At 39.5% G+C, this 18,896-nt stretch overlaps 1 protein-coding gene across 1 annotated transcript in view; it reads right to left on the bottom strand.

Annotated features, from left to right (window-relative positions):
• Positions 1-18,896, bottom strand: part of AFF2 (ALF transcription elongation factor 2) — a 486,418-nt gene that overhangs the window by 101,926 nt on the left and 365,596 nt on the right. Inside the window, exon 9 of the mRNA XM_058441365.1 lies at positions 13,421-13,517. Coding sequence (XP_058297348.1) covers positions 13,421-13,517 — 97 coding nt within the window. The remainder of the gene's footprint in view (positions 1-13,420; positions 13,518-18,896) is intronic.

Raw genomic sequence — 18,896 nt, forward strand, 5'->3', positions numbered from 1 at the left:
GAGGCACAGCTATACCCTAACCTAGCAGCATGTATTGGTAAATTGCATCGATTGCCTAAGTTCAGAAGAGAAACTCTTCTATTAACAAATGAACTCATCATTAGGGTATTCAGATGGCGTAAAATCAATACCGACAGAATTGGCTAAAACAATTGAAGAGGCATATACTGACAGCACTTGCTTAAATATAAAAATGAATCGCTTAATTACAGCATTTAAATAGATTTCACTGGAATGAGTAAAATGGCAAAAGACAATGTATCCTGTAGGCTAAACCCCAGCTGGCATTAAGTACACACAGCCAAGGGTGGCAGATTAAGAGGACAAAATGTCACTCAACATTTTGCAACACCTGGATGCCTGAATTTCTGACTTGTCATACAGGGATTATAATATTTAGGAAAACACTAACCATTATTATGGATGCCTGAAAACGTGCATGGAAACATCCTGTATTTGAACCTTGAACCTCTAGGAAGCAAAAACATGTTACCTATCTTTAGATCACTGGGCTTTCCACATTTTAACTTTATTCATTCTTTTCTAATAATCAATGAAATAGGTCTTTGCTATACATAACAGGGGCAGGAATATACTTTTGACAGGCAGAGGTTGGGGAAAATTTGTTCTCAGTGGATAGAACTATGTCTTGCACTTAACAGTCACTTACACATTGATGAGATAAATGAATCAAGAATGACTAGGCAAACTCATAGGCCTGGACATTATGCTCTGGGCATGAAAATGTGCCAGAGGACACTAAACTCTGTATGGAGGGAAAAAATAAGCCTCTGGAGGAAGAGCTGAGCTCCAGGCTGATGTGCATCTAAATTCATCCTGCAACTGAATGTAAGGCTCTTGTTTACACTCCAAAGAGGAGGGAGTCTGGAGCAGCATTCACAGGGTGAATTTCCCATTCCACTTTCTGGAAGAAGGCTTGTAGCTACCTGTGCCTTCCTCACTCTTCCTGCAACTACTGCTAACTTGATTTGTATTGCCTCTCACCAGAACTATGGCCACTGCCACCTCACTTCTCTACTGGTCTCCCTATTCTAAATCTATTTTATGTTCTACTTCAAGATGAATCTTCCTAAGGCTCCACTTTGATCACATTGCTCTCATTGTCATAATCCTTCATGGCTTCCCATTGCTCATTGAGTAAATATCAATTTCACTCACACTGCCATTCAAGAACCTGCCACAGCCAGTTGAATAGCCACTGAATAGCAGGTATTACTTGTACCTGCATGTGCATTTCACTACCATGGCAGCCAGAGTCTTGTGAGCATCCAGCCCAAAGATGATGTGATAACAGCATTCAGAAGTGCCTGCATTCCATAAAGACTTGCTCCCTTCAATCTGGCTATGTCGCTGGATAGAAAATCCTTTAGCAAGATCCATTTGTCAGTTGGAAATTTCGTTTATAACTAAGGTTTGGTTTATTGTAACTTCATGAAAAATGTACTGTCTTTGGTGAAGAAGCATGTTTCACCCACAAAGTCATCTGTTGACACTAATCATTCTCTAAGTGCAGTAAATATGGAGATGCCAGGCAAGCACTTCAGTATTGCTTTGAGGTGTTTATTTTTCCCCAGTCAGGAGGCCCAATGTAAGTGGCACTTGGTCACTCTGTTCCCCTGGGATTTGTGGGTTTGAAAATTCAATTTTCTTTCCCCTAACCAATCTGAGCCCTCTTGCCCCTGATGCTAAGGGGGCACACTTCACAAAATGACATGTATCTTTTAGTGAGAGACAATCAATGCCTAATAGAGGTTTTCTCCCTATCATGCATAACCAGAAGAAATGGGAAGTGTACTATTAGTACATAGTAGGTACTCAATTACGTATTCAAAAACCTAATTGGCAGGAAATACTGATAAAATATCTTTATCATTAACCTACTAGTGTGATAAGGCTTCTTATCCCTTTGAAACACATTATACTCTGGGTGATGAGACTACATTTTTATTTATACACTAAATACTAACTGACTGCTTTGTATCTCAGTTTTCTTATTGAGAAAATTAGAAAGCTGGAGTAAAAACTCTCTATGGTCATTTTAAGGTCTGGTATTCCATATTTTAATACACACACAGGAGTATTTCACATATATCTAAAAGGATTATATACATATGGATATATATAAATACATGTATTTATATATATATACGCATATGGAGATATATTATATATATGAAGTGGACTAAGGCTTCATATTTAGCCCTGAATCATATATATGTGTGATTGAATATTGAGTGAAGGACTTTGCAAGAATGGTGTTTGCCCTTTATTATATAAAGTCTGTAGCATACAATGGAGAATGTAGGGTTCAAGGGAAGGAATTTTAAGCATAAATTGGATAGAGTCAGACTTGATTTGGGAAGATAAATGTGGATACAATAAGGAAGATGGACACAATGAGGGAGAAACAGGAAGCTAGGGAGTTACTTTCTCGTTAATCAGGAGAAGTAATGAACACAAGAACATGGCCGATCAAACCAGAATGTCTCTTGGACCACAGACAGCATTACTATTTCTGTGCTAACAACTCAAAATAGTCTGAACTAGGAGGCAAAAAATATCAACTAATTGTCTAATGTACTGAATTTTCCCTCAGTCTATTTCTAACCATAGTCAGGAAAACCAGGCTCTGTAGCATGTCCTGGTAGTATTATCAGGTCTACCCTATCATCATTCAGGAAGGGAGCCTCTCAGGAAACACTACTTCTGCTGTGGCTGGAAGGGACAATATAATATGTTTTATCAGAAAAAAAATGTGGAATTTTCTTCACCTTCTGCCAAAGGAGCTGAAACACATGCAAGCCTCTCTCCAAATACTGTATCTGTTCACCATTAGTTATAGACTGAGAAGGAGAATCTTGCTGGGTTGGAAGATAGTTGCTGCCATTATCTGCAGGCATGCACACTGCCAATAAACAGAGTTGTGCCACAGAGTCTAATTTGTCTATTTTAGATGTCTTCTCCTTCATCTTTTGAAGCCTCAATTGTAACAGTTGTGAAACTACATCAGGATTTACACAAATATATTAAAACAGAAAAGTTGCTGAGAACAGTTTCATGGTCACACTGTGAAGACTTAATGGTATAAAATCAATGTTTTCATGGCTCCCGAGGGAAGCTGAATTAACATCATCCCCCAAACAGATTCCTCTCTCTTCAGGATAGTTCCCTTCCCCTCATTTCATGACACATCTGCTCCCCTGAGCTAAGGAGTTGTATCTAGCACGGTGCTTCTCTGCAGATGCAGTAAAGAGGAATAAAGACTTAATAAGACTTAATGACCCTCGAGTCCATGTTTATGCCCAGAGGATTCTGAAGGCTAGGCTCGGGGATTCTGGGACATGCCTGGTCATAGGGATGCTCTCACTCACTATAAAGTTTTCTCCATGTTACCAGGCAGGCTCGTGGCTCAGAGGCTTGAAGGTGAACCTAATCACTATCTTTAAGAACCTGAGCTCATGCTGTGATTCTGCTCCAAGTGAGGGCTGGGAGAAGAAATACTAGAGAGGTAAGAATGGTTGGGCAGGAGAGGTGAGAAGATACAGAGGGGAGAAGAAGAGGGCAAATGAGGCTATAAGAGGCCAGGTTCTTCCACTTTTCTGAGGAATTATCACAAGTACCACTGCACTACTGTCTTCACAGAGGAACACAACAGAGCATACGGGATTGGAACAGACATCCAGAGGTGAGGGCAGTGGTGTGCCAGTCAGTAATGCACAGAATTCCTATTTGTCTCGGTATCTCTGTAATCTCTGTATCTCTCTCTCTCTCCCCCCTCCCCCTCCCTCTCTTACACACACACACACACACTCACTCACAGAGTACACTGTTCACAGCCAGAACATCACAAATACAGTCATATAGTAGCACGGCCATACTCGTTGTCAATAAGACAAAAGGATGTTATTGCAGACTTCATTTATATGTGGGTGTTTAAGGTGGTGGGTGGGTGTCACTTACGTCAACATTCAAATAAAATTACATGGTTATTAACACATTTGGTCTGTACACTTTTATTCTCTCTTTCCCTCATTGTCTGTGTGAATTTAATGTTGCCAATTGTAACTTGGTTCCCTGTATCCCTACAATAAAAACATAGCCATTTTTATTGTAAGCACAATACCCCTGCTAGCAAAATACAGGGGTAGAGGAAGAAGCGGGAAAAGCCCTGTGGGCTTGCTGGGCCCCCAGTAAGCAATTTCAGCTTTGCCTCACAGAGGTCCTTTAGGAGGGCTGCCAGGGGCACTCAGAAAAGGCTACAGGGAGAAGGAAACCTCCAGCTGACCTTTGTAACAATTTGAACCCATTGAGAAATCTCCTGGCCAGAACTTGGGGAAGGGCATGAATCCGGACTGCAGACTCCACAGGAGGGGGAAGAACTAAAGCCCTACTTTTTTGCAGCAATGTTGCCAGAAATGACAGGATTTTATACTCTTTTATGGCTAAATAGTAATCAATTTTGTATATATGTGTGTATATATATATATCTCTCTCACATTTTAACCATTTATCTGTTGATGAACATTTAGATTGATTCCATATCTTAGCTATTGTGACTTGTGCAGCAGTAGACATAGTGGTGCAAGTATTCCTTTAATATATTGATTTTCTTTACTTTGGAAAACTACCCAGAAGTGAGATTGTTGGATCATATAGTAGTTCTATTTTTAGTTTTTTGAGAAACACATACATATATATGATTCAGGGTTAAATATGAAGTTTGAGTCGACCTCCATTAACAAGAAACTAGCTTTAGCAAGTTTATACGTTTTTAGTAAAATGTTCCAAAGACTCCTATGGAATTTTTGCTGTGTGAAATACGAGTTATGTGGCCCCATACATTTTGGAAAGTTTTGTTTCTTTTTTCTGCCCATCCACCTGTATTTTGAATAGTTAATGTTAGACTGGTTAATCTCAAATTTGGAAACTCTTCTATGCACTTACAATGCTTATGCTCTTTGCTCTTGATAAATAAAGATAAAAGTAAATATAGCTGCTTAAGAAAATATCAATTCAGTTTTCCATGCAGGACAAGGTCCTTGGTGTTTGCAGCCTGCCTGGTGACTTTTTTTAGCAGATGGCAGATATCTGGGGGGGAAGGGGTAGAGTTAAGCATTCTTGAGCCCTAAACCAAAGCCCCAGTAAATTTTTCAAGCCAGAATATAAATTTCAAAATCTTACTTTTTCAAAGTGGCAAAGTGTTTCATTATATGACTTTTGCTTGAGATGTGAATACTGTTCTAGGTATATTCTAGAACCCTGATTAAACTCAAGGCTTGGAAACTACCAGTGAAGTTAGGCACACATGGTGCATTTCCTGGGATTTACTTACGAATGACTCCAGAGTGAAACTTCCAGGCTACAAGAATGGATTAGGACCCTAATTGGGATGATGAAGAGACTTAAGAAAAAGAATGTCTTGGACCAAAGAGGGGGTGGGGCTTGCGTGAAGAAAGGACCAATGATGTCTAGTCACTTCCTCCAGCCCAGAAACGGCAACATGATGAGGACTCTTTTCTCCAGGCACTTCAACTGAAATCTGTACTTACTGGTCCCCAGCTTTCCAGAGGTGGCTGCTCTCTCACTGCCACACTCTTCACAGAACCATATATATGCTGTGTGCTCTTGTGGGTGAAAAGGCTGTGGTCATCCCTGTCATACATGAGCATTATCTATTTTGAAATGACAGATCATATCCATTTTTGTTTCTGTTTGGATCTTGGGGCAAGCAACATACCCTCACCAGTGTCTGACTTAAGGTCATTGTGGAAAAGTGCTAAGCTAAGCAAAAGAGCTATGGGCTTTGCAACTGAAATGCTCATAGTTGGATAATTCACAAAGTTTATTAGACATTAGCCAGTATTTGGTCATTACTGACCATGTGATAAGCACAATACATAAAAACATTACACTTCTATGCATCTCTGTATGCTCAAAGCATTCTATTGTATATAACTTACAAGTCAAAAAAATTGGTACTAAAGGAGAAGACCTAATTGTAACAAAAGAATTCAACACACAGGTTTCTAAACAGTCACAGACTTGTCTCAAGCATATTAAAAACCACATCATACAAGCCCTAAGCAGTTTCTTATTAATCTAGTCTCTGTGCTAATATAGCCAAATGGGAAATACAATCTTGGGAATATGAAGGCCAATGTTATTCTATTAACCTTATATGTTATCCTATTTACTCTCCTGTCTTTAATGAATAAATTAAAATGTCCTCTCATTCTCTAATTGGTGGATAGTTTGAGTATGACAATGTATGGATTTTATTCAGCTACATTCTGTAACCTTAAAGGCCCAAATGCTATCATTCTGTGAGGGATTTCAATGAAAGGCAATGACAGATAAACTGTTTACATTAAAAGACTCTATCAAAGTTATTTTGCACCCAGTTTCATCCTAATCCATCTGCTGTTTCTAGAGCTCTGACAGGCTGACCTCTCTTGCTGTGTGTGTCGTATCGATGTCATTACCGAAGAGGCTTTCCCCAGCCTTTCTGCCGATAACAAAGTCAATAGAAATGCAGAGAAACCTTGGGGAGGTAACAACTTGTTCAGTATGATGAGGGAGAACTGTGGCTTTAAAATAGGACCAATTACAGCAGGGAAGAGTATCTGTTGTCACAAGTAATATATTCTATACAGCACACCAACTTCAAAAGAGCCAGCTGATAGCAGGAGTAAAATTCATTGCATCTTTTTCATTAGCAAACTTAAAATATAAATGCGGGCTTTCAATTTAATGTGGCTACTAGGTTCTGAAAGTTCAGTGTGCATCACAGGTATCAGGAACACATCCCAAAGCTGCCAGAATGTTTGGGTCTTCAGTGGCTATGTAATTATTTCATTTGAAATTCTCAAATAGCAACCAGGCCAGTAAGCTCGCTCAACAAGAACAACAACCATGACCATGACCACCAGCAAACAACAAACAAATCCAAATGGATCAAATATAAGACCTGGATTAAAGAAACTGGATTAAAAGCAACTTTTTTGTGTTAGGTAATCAGTAATCTGAAGATTTAAAAAAAAAAAAAAAACCAAAACTATGAAGGGGAGGGGAAGATCTAAGAAGATTATTGTTTTCTGTAAATGCTCATATGCTTAAGGTGCAACTCTGTTGCTAGTGTCTAGTTGGAAAGTCCATACATCTCCAGTAATTAATATGCTTTCAATTAAGTGAACATTTCACAGAATACCAGGATACTTCTTTGGTAGAAAAAGAAATAAGATGGGGTTAAATAAAACTGGGTACACTGGAGCTACTCACAATCATGTGCCCAGACACAACACATTAGCATGTTTTGTGTTCAAAGAAAATTTTAATGGTTCAGTTCTGTTTTTAAAGCACTAGCATACTACTCCAAGCTTTATGTAGAGTCTTTTAGTGAACCTGGTCACTAATTGAACATTTTCAGTCATATCAAATGTTTTCTGAACTTCTAACTGTGCTAAATGAAGTCATCTAATATTTCAATCTAATTCATATTAATAAGATGTTATTAATGTTATAATGCCCTAAAGGAAGTTTCTAACAAGACCCATCTCTTTTATGTCTTTTAGATTTCTAAAGTCTGCTGCTTCTATTGCCAATGTGAGCTAACTGGGGCATGAGACAGCCATGCCCAGATCTAACTAGGCTTCAGAACCCAGGCATCACAAGCCATCCCGCTACCTGTGGACACCAGACTACATGTTTAGGGCTGTGGAAATCAGACATCATAATATCACTCAATTAAATATTAAGCAGATGTTTGCCTGGCTCTAAGAACATGTGCTGGAGGGAGCTTTGGAGTTTGCCCACCACACATTCTAGAAGCCTTTGGAATAAGTCAAATTGCGGATAGTTTAAAACTTTAAAGACAGCGATTTTAAATAAACGTGTCGATACAATTTCTTTGTTAAAAAAACATTTGAGACTGTTTAGGCTGCTTATATTGAAAGAGAAGCACAAGGTCTATATCTTTAGATCTTTTATTGAGCTGCAAGCACAGCATCAATAACTGCTTCTCAGCTGTAAATGAAAATTGATTCCAGGTTTAACTCCTAATTTTCAGGGGTTCCTTTAACCTCGAGAAAAATGAAAAGAAAAACTGACAAAAAAGAAAAACCAGAGGTTTAGTGGTATGAGGCAGGGGCATACAGAGAACACAACATATTCCCACTCCCAAAAAGTCTGTCCTCCTGTGTCAGGCCACTCCCTAGCCAAACTCCAGTGGCCATCTCTGCCTGCCCTGGAGGACTGGCTTGAAAATGGCAATTCAATAAGTGTTTCATGGGGAAGGCCAGGGCCGGATTTTATATCTATGATGCCAACAGTGGCAGCTGAGAAGTAAAAAACGCAGTCAGCCAGGTAATGGACATCATGTGGCCCCCAAATCTCAACCATGCCATTGATATCAAACTTAAAAAATACATTGCACCACATGCTTATTCAGACACTAAGTACATAGCACTATGTCTAATTCCAACACTGTTCTGGATGTTTGCAATGTCCAATGTCAACTTCAAATTGTTATTTATCTCCCATTCAGGGATAGCTCCTGAGAGAGAGCCAAGGTGAGTATAGCATCCTAGAAGAGCCTTCAAGCCTTTCTCTAGGGCACAGCATGAGCTCAGAAAGAGAAGGTAAGAACTGCAATAGAAGGGTATGAATCAACTCTCCACCCACGCCAATCCTTGGAAGAAAAACTCTTTTAGAGACACATAATTTCCTGGAGGACTTGGTGCAGATCATTGGCAACCTAGCCTTTCTTTCTGGGATCTCTAGTTTAAAAGTTGTCAGGGCTTAAAGGAAAGTTAAGGTCATTCGTATCTGATGGCTGCCTTTGGGGGCCAGTTAAGACATGCAATGCAGTTCCTAACAGATCCCTATGGATACCTAGGCCAAAATGAAGGGCTATGTCTATTTCCCTATGGATCCTAAAGAGAGGGCTGCCAGTTAATATTTAAAAGGACCACAAGGAAGAGTAACCACCTATTTTGTAGTTCAAGGCATTTTCTCATACACTGTCTTCACTTGATCCTTACAATACTCCTAAGAGTTAGACAAGGCTGGCTTATTCCAGTCTACTGGTAAGAGATCTGAGACTTAGAGATGTTAAACAACTTTCCCAATGCCATACAGCTAGTATACAGCTAGTATTTGAGGCCTGGGATTAAACTCTAGGCTTCTTTATTCCAAAAACTATGTTCTTAATATCTACACTTAAAATTACTCATGGCCAGGCACACAGCTAATAAACTTTAGGATGACAAACATTTTCATTCAAGTTTGCCATATACAGGATAGAAAACCCAGCAGCTGTCTTTAACATCCCATTCCTTACAAGAAAAGGGAAAGTAAATATATGTAGTATCTCAAAGAATGTGAAGCTTTTTAGATCATTAGTAGCACTCATAATGATGATGATTATTATCACGTAAAGTGATGAGTACTTACTATGTGCTAAGCATAGCGTCAGGTGCTTTTGCCTGTATTGATTGACCTAATCATTGAATCCCCAGTATGACCCAATGAAGAAGGTGCTATTTTTACCTCTATTTTATAGGTACTTAGGTCTTTGTCCAAGGTCAACCAGTTTGAGAGTGGCAGAACTAGAATTCAAAGCCATGTTTGTGTGACTATAAAGCTATACTCTCACACACTCTCCTACACTGTCCCAGCATTGTCCCACCACCTTAGAACACAGCATAGATATGTCTGCTGCCCAAATAGTCCCAACCAAGAAAGTCAAATGCAGTAGAGGACCGGACAGAAAACACAAAGTTTTAACAGGTATTTTCAGGCTGCAATCACTATCGCGTCTTCATTGAAGCCATGCACATGTGTGATTATATATCTCTGACTTTAAAGAGTCATTCAAAGGTAAAATCTTCTGTTAAAAATGTTTTCTTATGATCATGAGTCTCTATGGCTGACCATTTGGCATATTTAATTTATATATAATAATTCCCCCATTCTGGACTCATGTTGCATTTTCCCATTTGAGGGAATAATATTTAGCATTTAAACATACCCTACTTGCTCTGCTTGTGTTTGCGCACATGACCTGTCACCTGGCTCAGCCTGGCTAATACTGCTGTGGAAGGTGGAAGTAGCAGAAAAACGGGAGGCTGTTCTGATTGTAAGATACTCAGTACCCAAATGCCAGTTTAGAAGCTGACACAACTTGATCCTGTGTTTCATTTTCATACATGTATTTGAAATGTATTCTCTTGGGGATGCTTATGCTCTAAGCCCACAGTATAAGCTCTTAGACACTGTTTGAAAAAGATTGCTGTGTACTCACTACACCTGGATAATTTGAGTTTCTTCAAATGAGTCAAGGTGTGATGATTATGGATGAGATGATTTGGGGACGTCTCCAGAAAGTAAATGGCTTTTTTATTGGACTATGTCTGCATGAATGCAGCCACTGGGTTCTGAGCCATTTCTAACTATTATGTCAGCTGAAACCAGCAGTGTTGTCTGGGGTCTTGAGCACAGTTTTATGGACCAATTCATTTGTCTGTATGCTTTCTCCCCAATCATTCTGCCACAAATGGAATGACTCTGCAATTCTTTTGCTCAGCCAGGAGGCCCAAACCTACTGCTAAGGTTTGCTGTAAGGTTCGAATGAGACACCACACCTAGCTTGTGCCTGGCACAGAGCAAGAGTGGTTCCAAAAATGGTAGTCTCAGTACTCCTCCTTATGATGGTGCTGGAGGTATGACTGTCCCAATTCAAAGATGAGTGAACAGTACTATGTTATATACATGGCACTATATTATCTAAAACAAAATGACTTTGGCGATTCCTCTATAAGTTAACTGTAGAATTACCATGTGACTCATCAATTCCACTTCTAGGTACACACCAGAAAGAAAACATGTCCATGTGAAACTTGTACACAAATCTTCACAGTAGCACTATTCACAGTAGCCAAAAGTTGGAAACAACCAAAATGTCCATCAAATGATGAGTAGATAAAGAAAATGTGGTTTATTCATACAATGGAATGCTACCTAGCCATAAAACAAAATGAAGTACTGATACACGACATCGAACAACCAAGAAAACATTATGGTAAGTGAAAGAAGCCAGACAAAAAGGGTCACATATTATAGGATTCCAGTTACATGAAATAGACAAATCCATAGAGACAAAAAGTAGATTAGCAGTTGTCGGGGTTAGGGGAGGGGGAAATGGGGAGTAACTGTTTAATGCGTATGGAGTTTCCACTTGGAGTGATGAAAAATTCTGGAACTGGGATGGATGCACAATCCTGTGAATGTATTAAGTGTCACAGAATTGAACACTTTAAAATGGTTAATTTTATGTTATGTGAATTTTGCCGCAATAAAAAAAGAAAATTATTTAAACCCATTTACTTTTACAAAAGGACATTATGCATCCTAAAGGCAGAGCTCTGCAAACATTGCTAGTATTACTGCTGCCACTACTGCACAAGCATTCTCTTTTGGTCTATAGCCTTCCAGGCCTTGTAACTCATCTTCAAACTCTACAAGGAGGGTTCATTTGCAAATGTTTATGACCTTGTGCCTATATCTTGCTCCTAGGACTCAGCTAGAGGGAATAAGTTGTCATTTTGCCTCACCTTAGAGTCCCCAGTTCAATCTCCCCATCAAATTTTCACTGAGAACCAAAGCCTTTTTGAGGAAGACATCATGACTAGCGGCAGCATGTCATAAAAAGGTTCCAACCCACTAATCCTGATCATCTGAGAGTCTCAGCACTTACAAAAAGTCAGTGAATATACCCTAAAACCCAGATGATTCAGGCCAACAGACCCTTTGCCAATTTTAAGATAAATACAGAAAATAACTTTATAAGTTAAAAAGCAGATTACATTCATAAAATTACATAAAGAGGAAGTCAATGTGCAAGATCTACTTTCAATTATTATTGAATTCTACTTTAAACATTTCCATTAAAAAGCAACTTTTTATCTGTCAAAATCAATGATCTACAATGTTTTCGTTTTTGCTTTTGTTTTACTTACAAATATGATGCTTCTGCCATTGGCGTATTAAATGTGTGAAGCAGAAATCACAATTTTTGGAAATTAAGTGTGCATTTTACATTTGCTATAAAGCCCAACTCAAGTAGGAGGGAGACAGCTTGCATTCAATAAAGGTACAGCAAGCCCTTGGGAAAAAGTTGTGAAATTGGCTTAGGCCAGCACTATGTAGTCTGCACTTACCCTGTGGTTGTTCTTGATAAAGCACTAAACTTGCAAAGATGCAATTATTTTTTACATATTATTAAAATTCAAGCACAAGAAAGTAGAGAAAGTAAAGTAGATGAAAGTTTTGGCCACATAACGTTGAAGACGGATTTGATTTTTAAAGTATACCAGAATGGTAGGAGTTCTAGTGTGGTAAACAACTGTAGATGAGAATAGAGAGTAGCTGAGCCTTGATAATTTTTCCTAAGCTTTTCTTTGTAGGCTCTTCCTCATGAAATGTTCAATGAACATGGACTTCCATATTTGTTAACTCTCTTGAAATACCAGTGCATGAGCATTCCTTTAAACAGTCTGTTTTATAATGTAGCAGACTTCACTGTAGGAAGATCTTGGTCAGGTACTGGATTTAAAGAAAGGCAATCCTTCTGCATTCCTCACTTGAGGTGATAAGCACACCCAGAAGGACCCCACATTCGAGACAGTTCTCTCTCAAAGAGAAAATGTGCAAGCATCATTGACACCACACACTAGGTTGCCATTCTCATGAGTCATAAATGATACTTTGCCTTTTCAAATCATAAAGTCCAATCTCATTGAAATGCTGAAAACACACATTCCTGCCATCTCATTTGGCGGTAAAATACTGTAAATGCTTAAAATGTGGAATAGAAGGATACAAGGGCAGCCACAAGCTTTTGCCAAATGTCTTTTGCCTAAAGGTTCATTTAATGGCAAGATGTTGCGTATTGATTCTCAACTGCATTCTGAAATGGTGCATCTGGGAAAGGTGAATGAAGCATCACATTTATATCTAAATTAATGAGTATGGGTTCCAAGCCTCACACCAGAGTCACCAAATGAAAATTATACCTCACCCAAGACAATAAGTAGTCCAAGAGAGGGCAAGACAATCTCTATTGCTTACTACTGACCAGCATTTGTGTATGGAACAGAGAGAGAGATGGGAGGGGGTTGAAAGCAGTTTTAAAGAGCTCTGCATCTCCTTACTACAGCTTTAATGAAAGTTTGAGCTGATTTGACCTGTTCCAGAACACTATGCTCATCTTTGCTTCTTTCCCTCTCTCCAAAGCCCAGAGATAAAGCTTGGGGAAGTTTGTGCATGTCAAAGCATGTCAAAGCCATTCCAGTTCCTCCTGCTCCACCCTTAGTCCCAAAACAAAGCCCTAAGCTCTTCTTACTTGGTAGAGCTCAGTGGCAGTGCACTGAGTGGTCAAGGTCTTCACAGGCTCAAGATCATCTTCATCACTGCTCAGCTTCAGGTCATCCTCAAGCATCCTACAAAGAGATCAGAGTGGTGTTTGAGTTAGAAGGCATATTTTCTAAATCATCCTCAGATACATCTTGCAATAAGAATAAAGTATTGGAGCCACAATCTGACAGCTGCAAATCCTTCAAAGGTGTAGAGGGAACCAAGATTGTTTCAGCTAATTAGATATTTATGTCATACTTTGCACATATCTTCCCTCTCTACCTTCCCCTAAATCAAGGGGAAAAGACTATTTCAGCATCTCCAGAGATGACGGGATTCTATACATTTTTACTACTAAAAGTGCAATAAATGTACTGATCAATCACTGTGTATGTGGGATGTGGCACTGGATCTCTACAGGACAAGGTGCTCAGAGTTTCCCACGAAAGAAGAGGGGCATTATAACAGACCCCTGCTGGGTCTCTCTGGATGACGGAGGTAAAAGGCATAGTGAACCTGCGCTGCCTTTCAGTGCCCTCTGCTGCTGGGTAGCTAGGTGGCCACAAAAGAGCTGGGAGAGGGCTAGTCATTAACCTGATTCTCTTCCTGTAAAATTTGATCTGAGGGATGTAAGCCCATGATGTGGATAAGAAGTCTTTCTCTCCTAAGGCAAGGCACCCAAAAAATGAGTGGTCTGGATTTTGGTGATGAACTAGCACTTTCAAGATTGTTTATGGCGCCACAGAGCCTTTTGTTTCTACAGGGATATTAATTCCAGTGGCATCCTCTCCAAGTGTGAGCTACAGCAGGAAGAATAGCTTATTATCTTAAAATTCCAGCTACACTGTCTTTAAAGACCTATTGGTGTTCATATTTTTATTTATTAAATACAACTTTGTACCTCATCCTTAGGCTTCAAGAGGGGACAGTCTCAGCCTCTCTGGACCAATGACCATTTTCCTATGCATGTATTGCTCTTTCTTGCATCTAGGCTCTGCATCAGGCTCAGCTCCAGGGCTAGAAATCTCTTAACTCTGGAAATCCTATTTATCCTTTGTAGCCCAATGATCCCACTTTCTCTACAAAAGCTTTCTAGAAAGAACTCTCATCTCAGGAAGAAGATTTTTTTCCTCTGCCCAACCCTCAGCTCCAGCTGGATCACAGCACAGCTTTCCACTGAATCTCTCCCCACTAGTCCGTAATTCCCATGAGGGCAGGGGGTGCAGCATTTTCACCTCACTGTGCTCCACAGCATCTTCCCACAAATGATAGAGTCTACTGGCCTCATTTCGCAGACAAGGAAGGAAAGATTCAGAGAGGTGAATTGCTTTGCTCAAGCTCACCCAGCTATTAATAGTTAGTGCTAGAGCCACTCCTAAAATTTCCATCTCTGTAATCCCACTTGGGTGTTTTTCCAGAAGAGAAGCCAGAAGGGAAAAGTAAGCTTCTAATTTGATAAATAGGGGGAAAGTTACTTCAGAGGTTATGTTCAAATATTGAAAAGAGGGTCAGGGCAGAGTGGATATCCAATAACTCTCCAAAAAAAGCACAGCTCCCCCACTTTCATGCTCAGTCACATAACACTAGAATGTGTACACTGAGGTCTACAAACCAAAGACTGATATAAAGGATGATTGGTGGGAAGGACAACTGTTGGAATGGCTTTTGGATAAACTAAATTTGCAGGATTTATGACTGTCCTTCAAGAGACTAATGGATGTTTTGAAGATCTTAGAGAAGGAGAAAAAAATGTATCTTGGTATTTCTTTTGCAGTTGCAGGCTTATGACTCTGAACAAATAATTCTTTAGAACACATTGTGGGAAATGAAGACTGTATCATTCTCATAAGCTATAGAACTCAAATATTTAAAAACTATCTATGCTTGTTATTATAAATGGCTTTACTTTCCGTGTGTGTGTGTGTGTGTGTGTGTGTGTGTGTGTGTATCTCAATACATCTAGGGAATATCCATATCCATGTGTTAACTTATATTCAAGTATTCAGCAAAAGAAATGGTAAATAATTCCTGCATTTAGAGGGTCAATTTTCAGAGACAGAGAAAGTTCTAAGTATTTGACCAGCAGCATAGAATTTGGTTCTCACAATACTTCTATGAAGGAGATGGTGTTACGGCTGCATTTTTCAGATGGAGACTCTGAGGTTTAGAGAGGTTAAGGAGCTTGCTTGTGAACACACAGCTAGAAATCACGGAGGCAAACATGGAACCTAGCTCATCTCCAGCCATAATTGGGAGTATACAAGGTTTTCTCCTAGAGTGTACAACTTATAAAAAATGGTATATTCAATAAAATTGACAGCAATAACAAAAACCTCACAAAACATATTAGCATGGAGTCAAGATACTGGGATTCAATTGCTGGCTAATCATAAACCCCAATATCTGGGGTAATTTACCAGCTCTGAGATTCATCTGTGTCCCTCATCTGTTCAATGGGATAATACTTTGGTTCCATCACAGGAGGGTGGTGGTGAGCATAACAGGAGCTAATGCATGTGAAAGTGCTTTATGAAAGCACAAAACTAATAATGCGGGGCACCATTAATTTGGAAAGCTATCTCAGTTGGAAATAATGGACTTCATTAATACTATTAAAAAGTAATCAGAAGCAGAAGTTTCTGTGTGCCTTTGCTCCTCTCCTTTTAATTTTCTGAACAATCTGAAGGTAATCCATGATGACTCGGGAAATGTCTAAGGGCATCTCAAGGCCAGATGTAGAAATGTGCTTGTGGTCTTCAGGTTTCTCTCCTTCAGGTAGAAGTAGCACATCCAGAGTTAGAGCACAGAGGTCTGAACTCAGCAGTTATTTTACTCTCCAATCAACATTATATGATTTTTAACATGCAGATGAAATGCACTCCAACGTACAGTTCTGGAAGTAGGCAGCCAATCCACACAGCGATTGACATTAAACAACCTCCCCCCACCCCCACCATGCAACAAGCTTGGTATGGATTTGATTGTTAATAAAGGAAAATCTGATGCATATATTTAAGTCCCAGTAAACACAAGTCAAAGAAGTAACTAGGAAGGCAAATTACTATTAGTTATCTCTGGAGGCACTAGGCATTCATTTCATTCCACTTCTTCCCTGACCTATTAAGCTTTATTATTGAATATACATGTACTTGTTTGCATTTTCATCCTTGGTTAATGCTGAACATTACTCTAGGGAAAGCGTAGGATTATGAAAGATTTTAGATTTAATTATTATAGCAGCACCATTCACACCCAATGCAGTTAAGGTCGTCTCAGCAGAAAAATGGTAATCTCTTTTCATGAGGTTATAATTCCATAGACAAATTCATCACACATAATGTGAAAAAAATTGCTCATATAAATGTATGCCTGTGTGTGTGATCTTAAAAAAAAAAAAACAGACACTGTTCTTCAACTTTTCAATTAGGTGAAAACAGAACCAATTAGACCTCCTTAGTGAAGTCTGTTGTCTGTTCAGGGTCTAGTCATCTACAGTGTTCACCTTGGTGTAAAAATGCTGTTTTTATTTTTACTATGACCTATAATTTGTAGTATTAAGACATAGAATAATCTATAAAACTGTGAACAAAAAACCAAGTTCTTGCCCTGAGGAGATGATCCTATGAAAGCTCAGATAGTGAAATTTGGATGAGATGGAATGGACCAAAAGAGGATCTTTGTCCTTTGTTTTCTGAGCTTCAAGCTGAACCTAGTGGCCTCCAAGGGCTCTTTGCACTGAAACATTCTAGTGCACTATGACATGACAGGTCCCATGTGAATGATAACCATAAAATCATAAGATCACTCTCCAAAAACCTTGCCAATTTACATAGTGGAATGCTTAGATGATTTTGAAGAGGGAAAAATAGAGGGCTTGAAACATTATTATAGAAGGCTGCAGGAAGAAGCGCTTGGTTGAGTCAGCATGGACTTAAGAGCAAGGTCTCGAGAGCCAAACAGACCTGAGTTCAAATACAGGAATTCCTAATGGATTTGTTTTTTTTTTTTTTAATCCAGTAAATAAGGCCCCTTGAATCTCAATTTTCTATATGTTAAAATGGGCAATAATAATACCTACTCTGGACAATTTTTAGAATTAGAAAATAAAGTTTATACAAATTGCCTAGGAGCCAATATAGCTACCAGCTATCACTTTCATCTTAGTTACTATTGATATTGTTATTATTATTGTTAAAGGAATTTTGTTGTAGAAGTGGGAATAATAATTTTTAAAAGCTGATGTGTTAACCCAGAGACTGGCAGAGGTATCAGGCCCCACACATCATTGGAAATCCTTGACCAAATAAGGAGAGGTTCAAAGACCTTAAAGGAGTTTGGAAAGTTTCGGAGCTTTGGTTTACTCTTCTAGAAATGGCCTAAATCCATCAGGTCTGTCTTGGGTTTTCTTAGATCCTCTTGGAGTGCTTAAGATATCCCAGAAATTTGAAAGCCAGTTGCAAGAGGAAACATCCAGACGGTACCAAGTGAGAGTTCAGAAAAAAATGAGTGGCCCCGATGTTCTGAATCTTATACCTGGGAAGCTACCTGCTGATCCAGAGAAATGAACCAAGGGCGACCCCCCACTTGAAGTTGTGCTCACCTTGAGCACCGTGTCTTTAGGCCTGTCACTCTCAGGAAGCTGTTCCAACACACATCTGTCTCTGAAGTTTGTGTGTAAGACTGGGCATAATAGGCTCCTAGTTGATCCAGAATCCTTGCTCAGAAACAACCGTTGGGACACTGAGCTGTTCTCAGGACTTGCAAGCCTACACAGTGCCTTTTTGTGAACTACAAAATGGTGTTCCTCTTGGCAGACAGCAGCACTTGATACTGGCTAGATTCCAGCTTCAAGGTATCTATGGTGCTAGCTGCAATGCTGGTGACTGATTCTCAGATGTACTCTTCCAGTTGGAAGTACTTGAGAGTGCTATCTCTTTCACCATGTCACTGTGTCACCTAGTGGAGAGAACTGCAACATCCCTAACATATGGTCATACATGTTTTCTCTGATAGGTAGCTAACAATACCTTTCTATTGTTCAATACTTTTAATTGTGAGAATGATCTGCCAGTTAGGAGTTGCCGTGTGCTTTCCTGTACCTTCTACCTTGCAGCTGGAGTCTTGTTCTCTATAGTCCACACTCAGAGACTAGACTTGTAATGATGTTGGAGACAGAACCAGTGTTGCTACCTCTGTCATATAGGACAGGGAGGAGGCTATTACACTCAGGTTTTAAGCTCTTAACTAAAACATAGAGCTATAACTTCTGGCCCAATGAGTTTGGGGTCTTCTGGTTACTGGTTTAAATTATCATTGTCGGCTGGGCGCGGTGGCTCACGCCTGTAGTCCCAGCACTTTGGGAGGCCGAGGCGGGCAGATCACGAGGTCAGGAGGTCGAGACCATCCTAGCTAACACGGTGAAAACCCGTCTCTACTAAAAATAGAAAAAATTAGCCGGGCGTGGT

The sequence above is a fragment of the Hylobates moloch genome, unplaced genomic scaffold, assembly GCF_009828535.3.
Source record: "Hylobates moloch isolate HMO894 unplaced genomic scaffold, HMol_V3 SCAFFOLD_7, whole genome shotgun sequence".
NCBI classification, from domain to species: Eukaryota; Metazoa; Chordata; class Mammalia; order Primates; family Hylobatidae; genus Hylobates; species Hylobates moloch.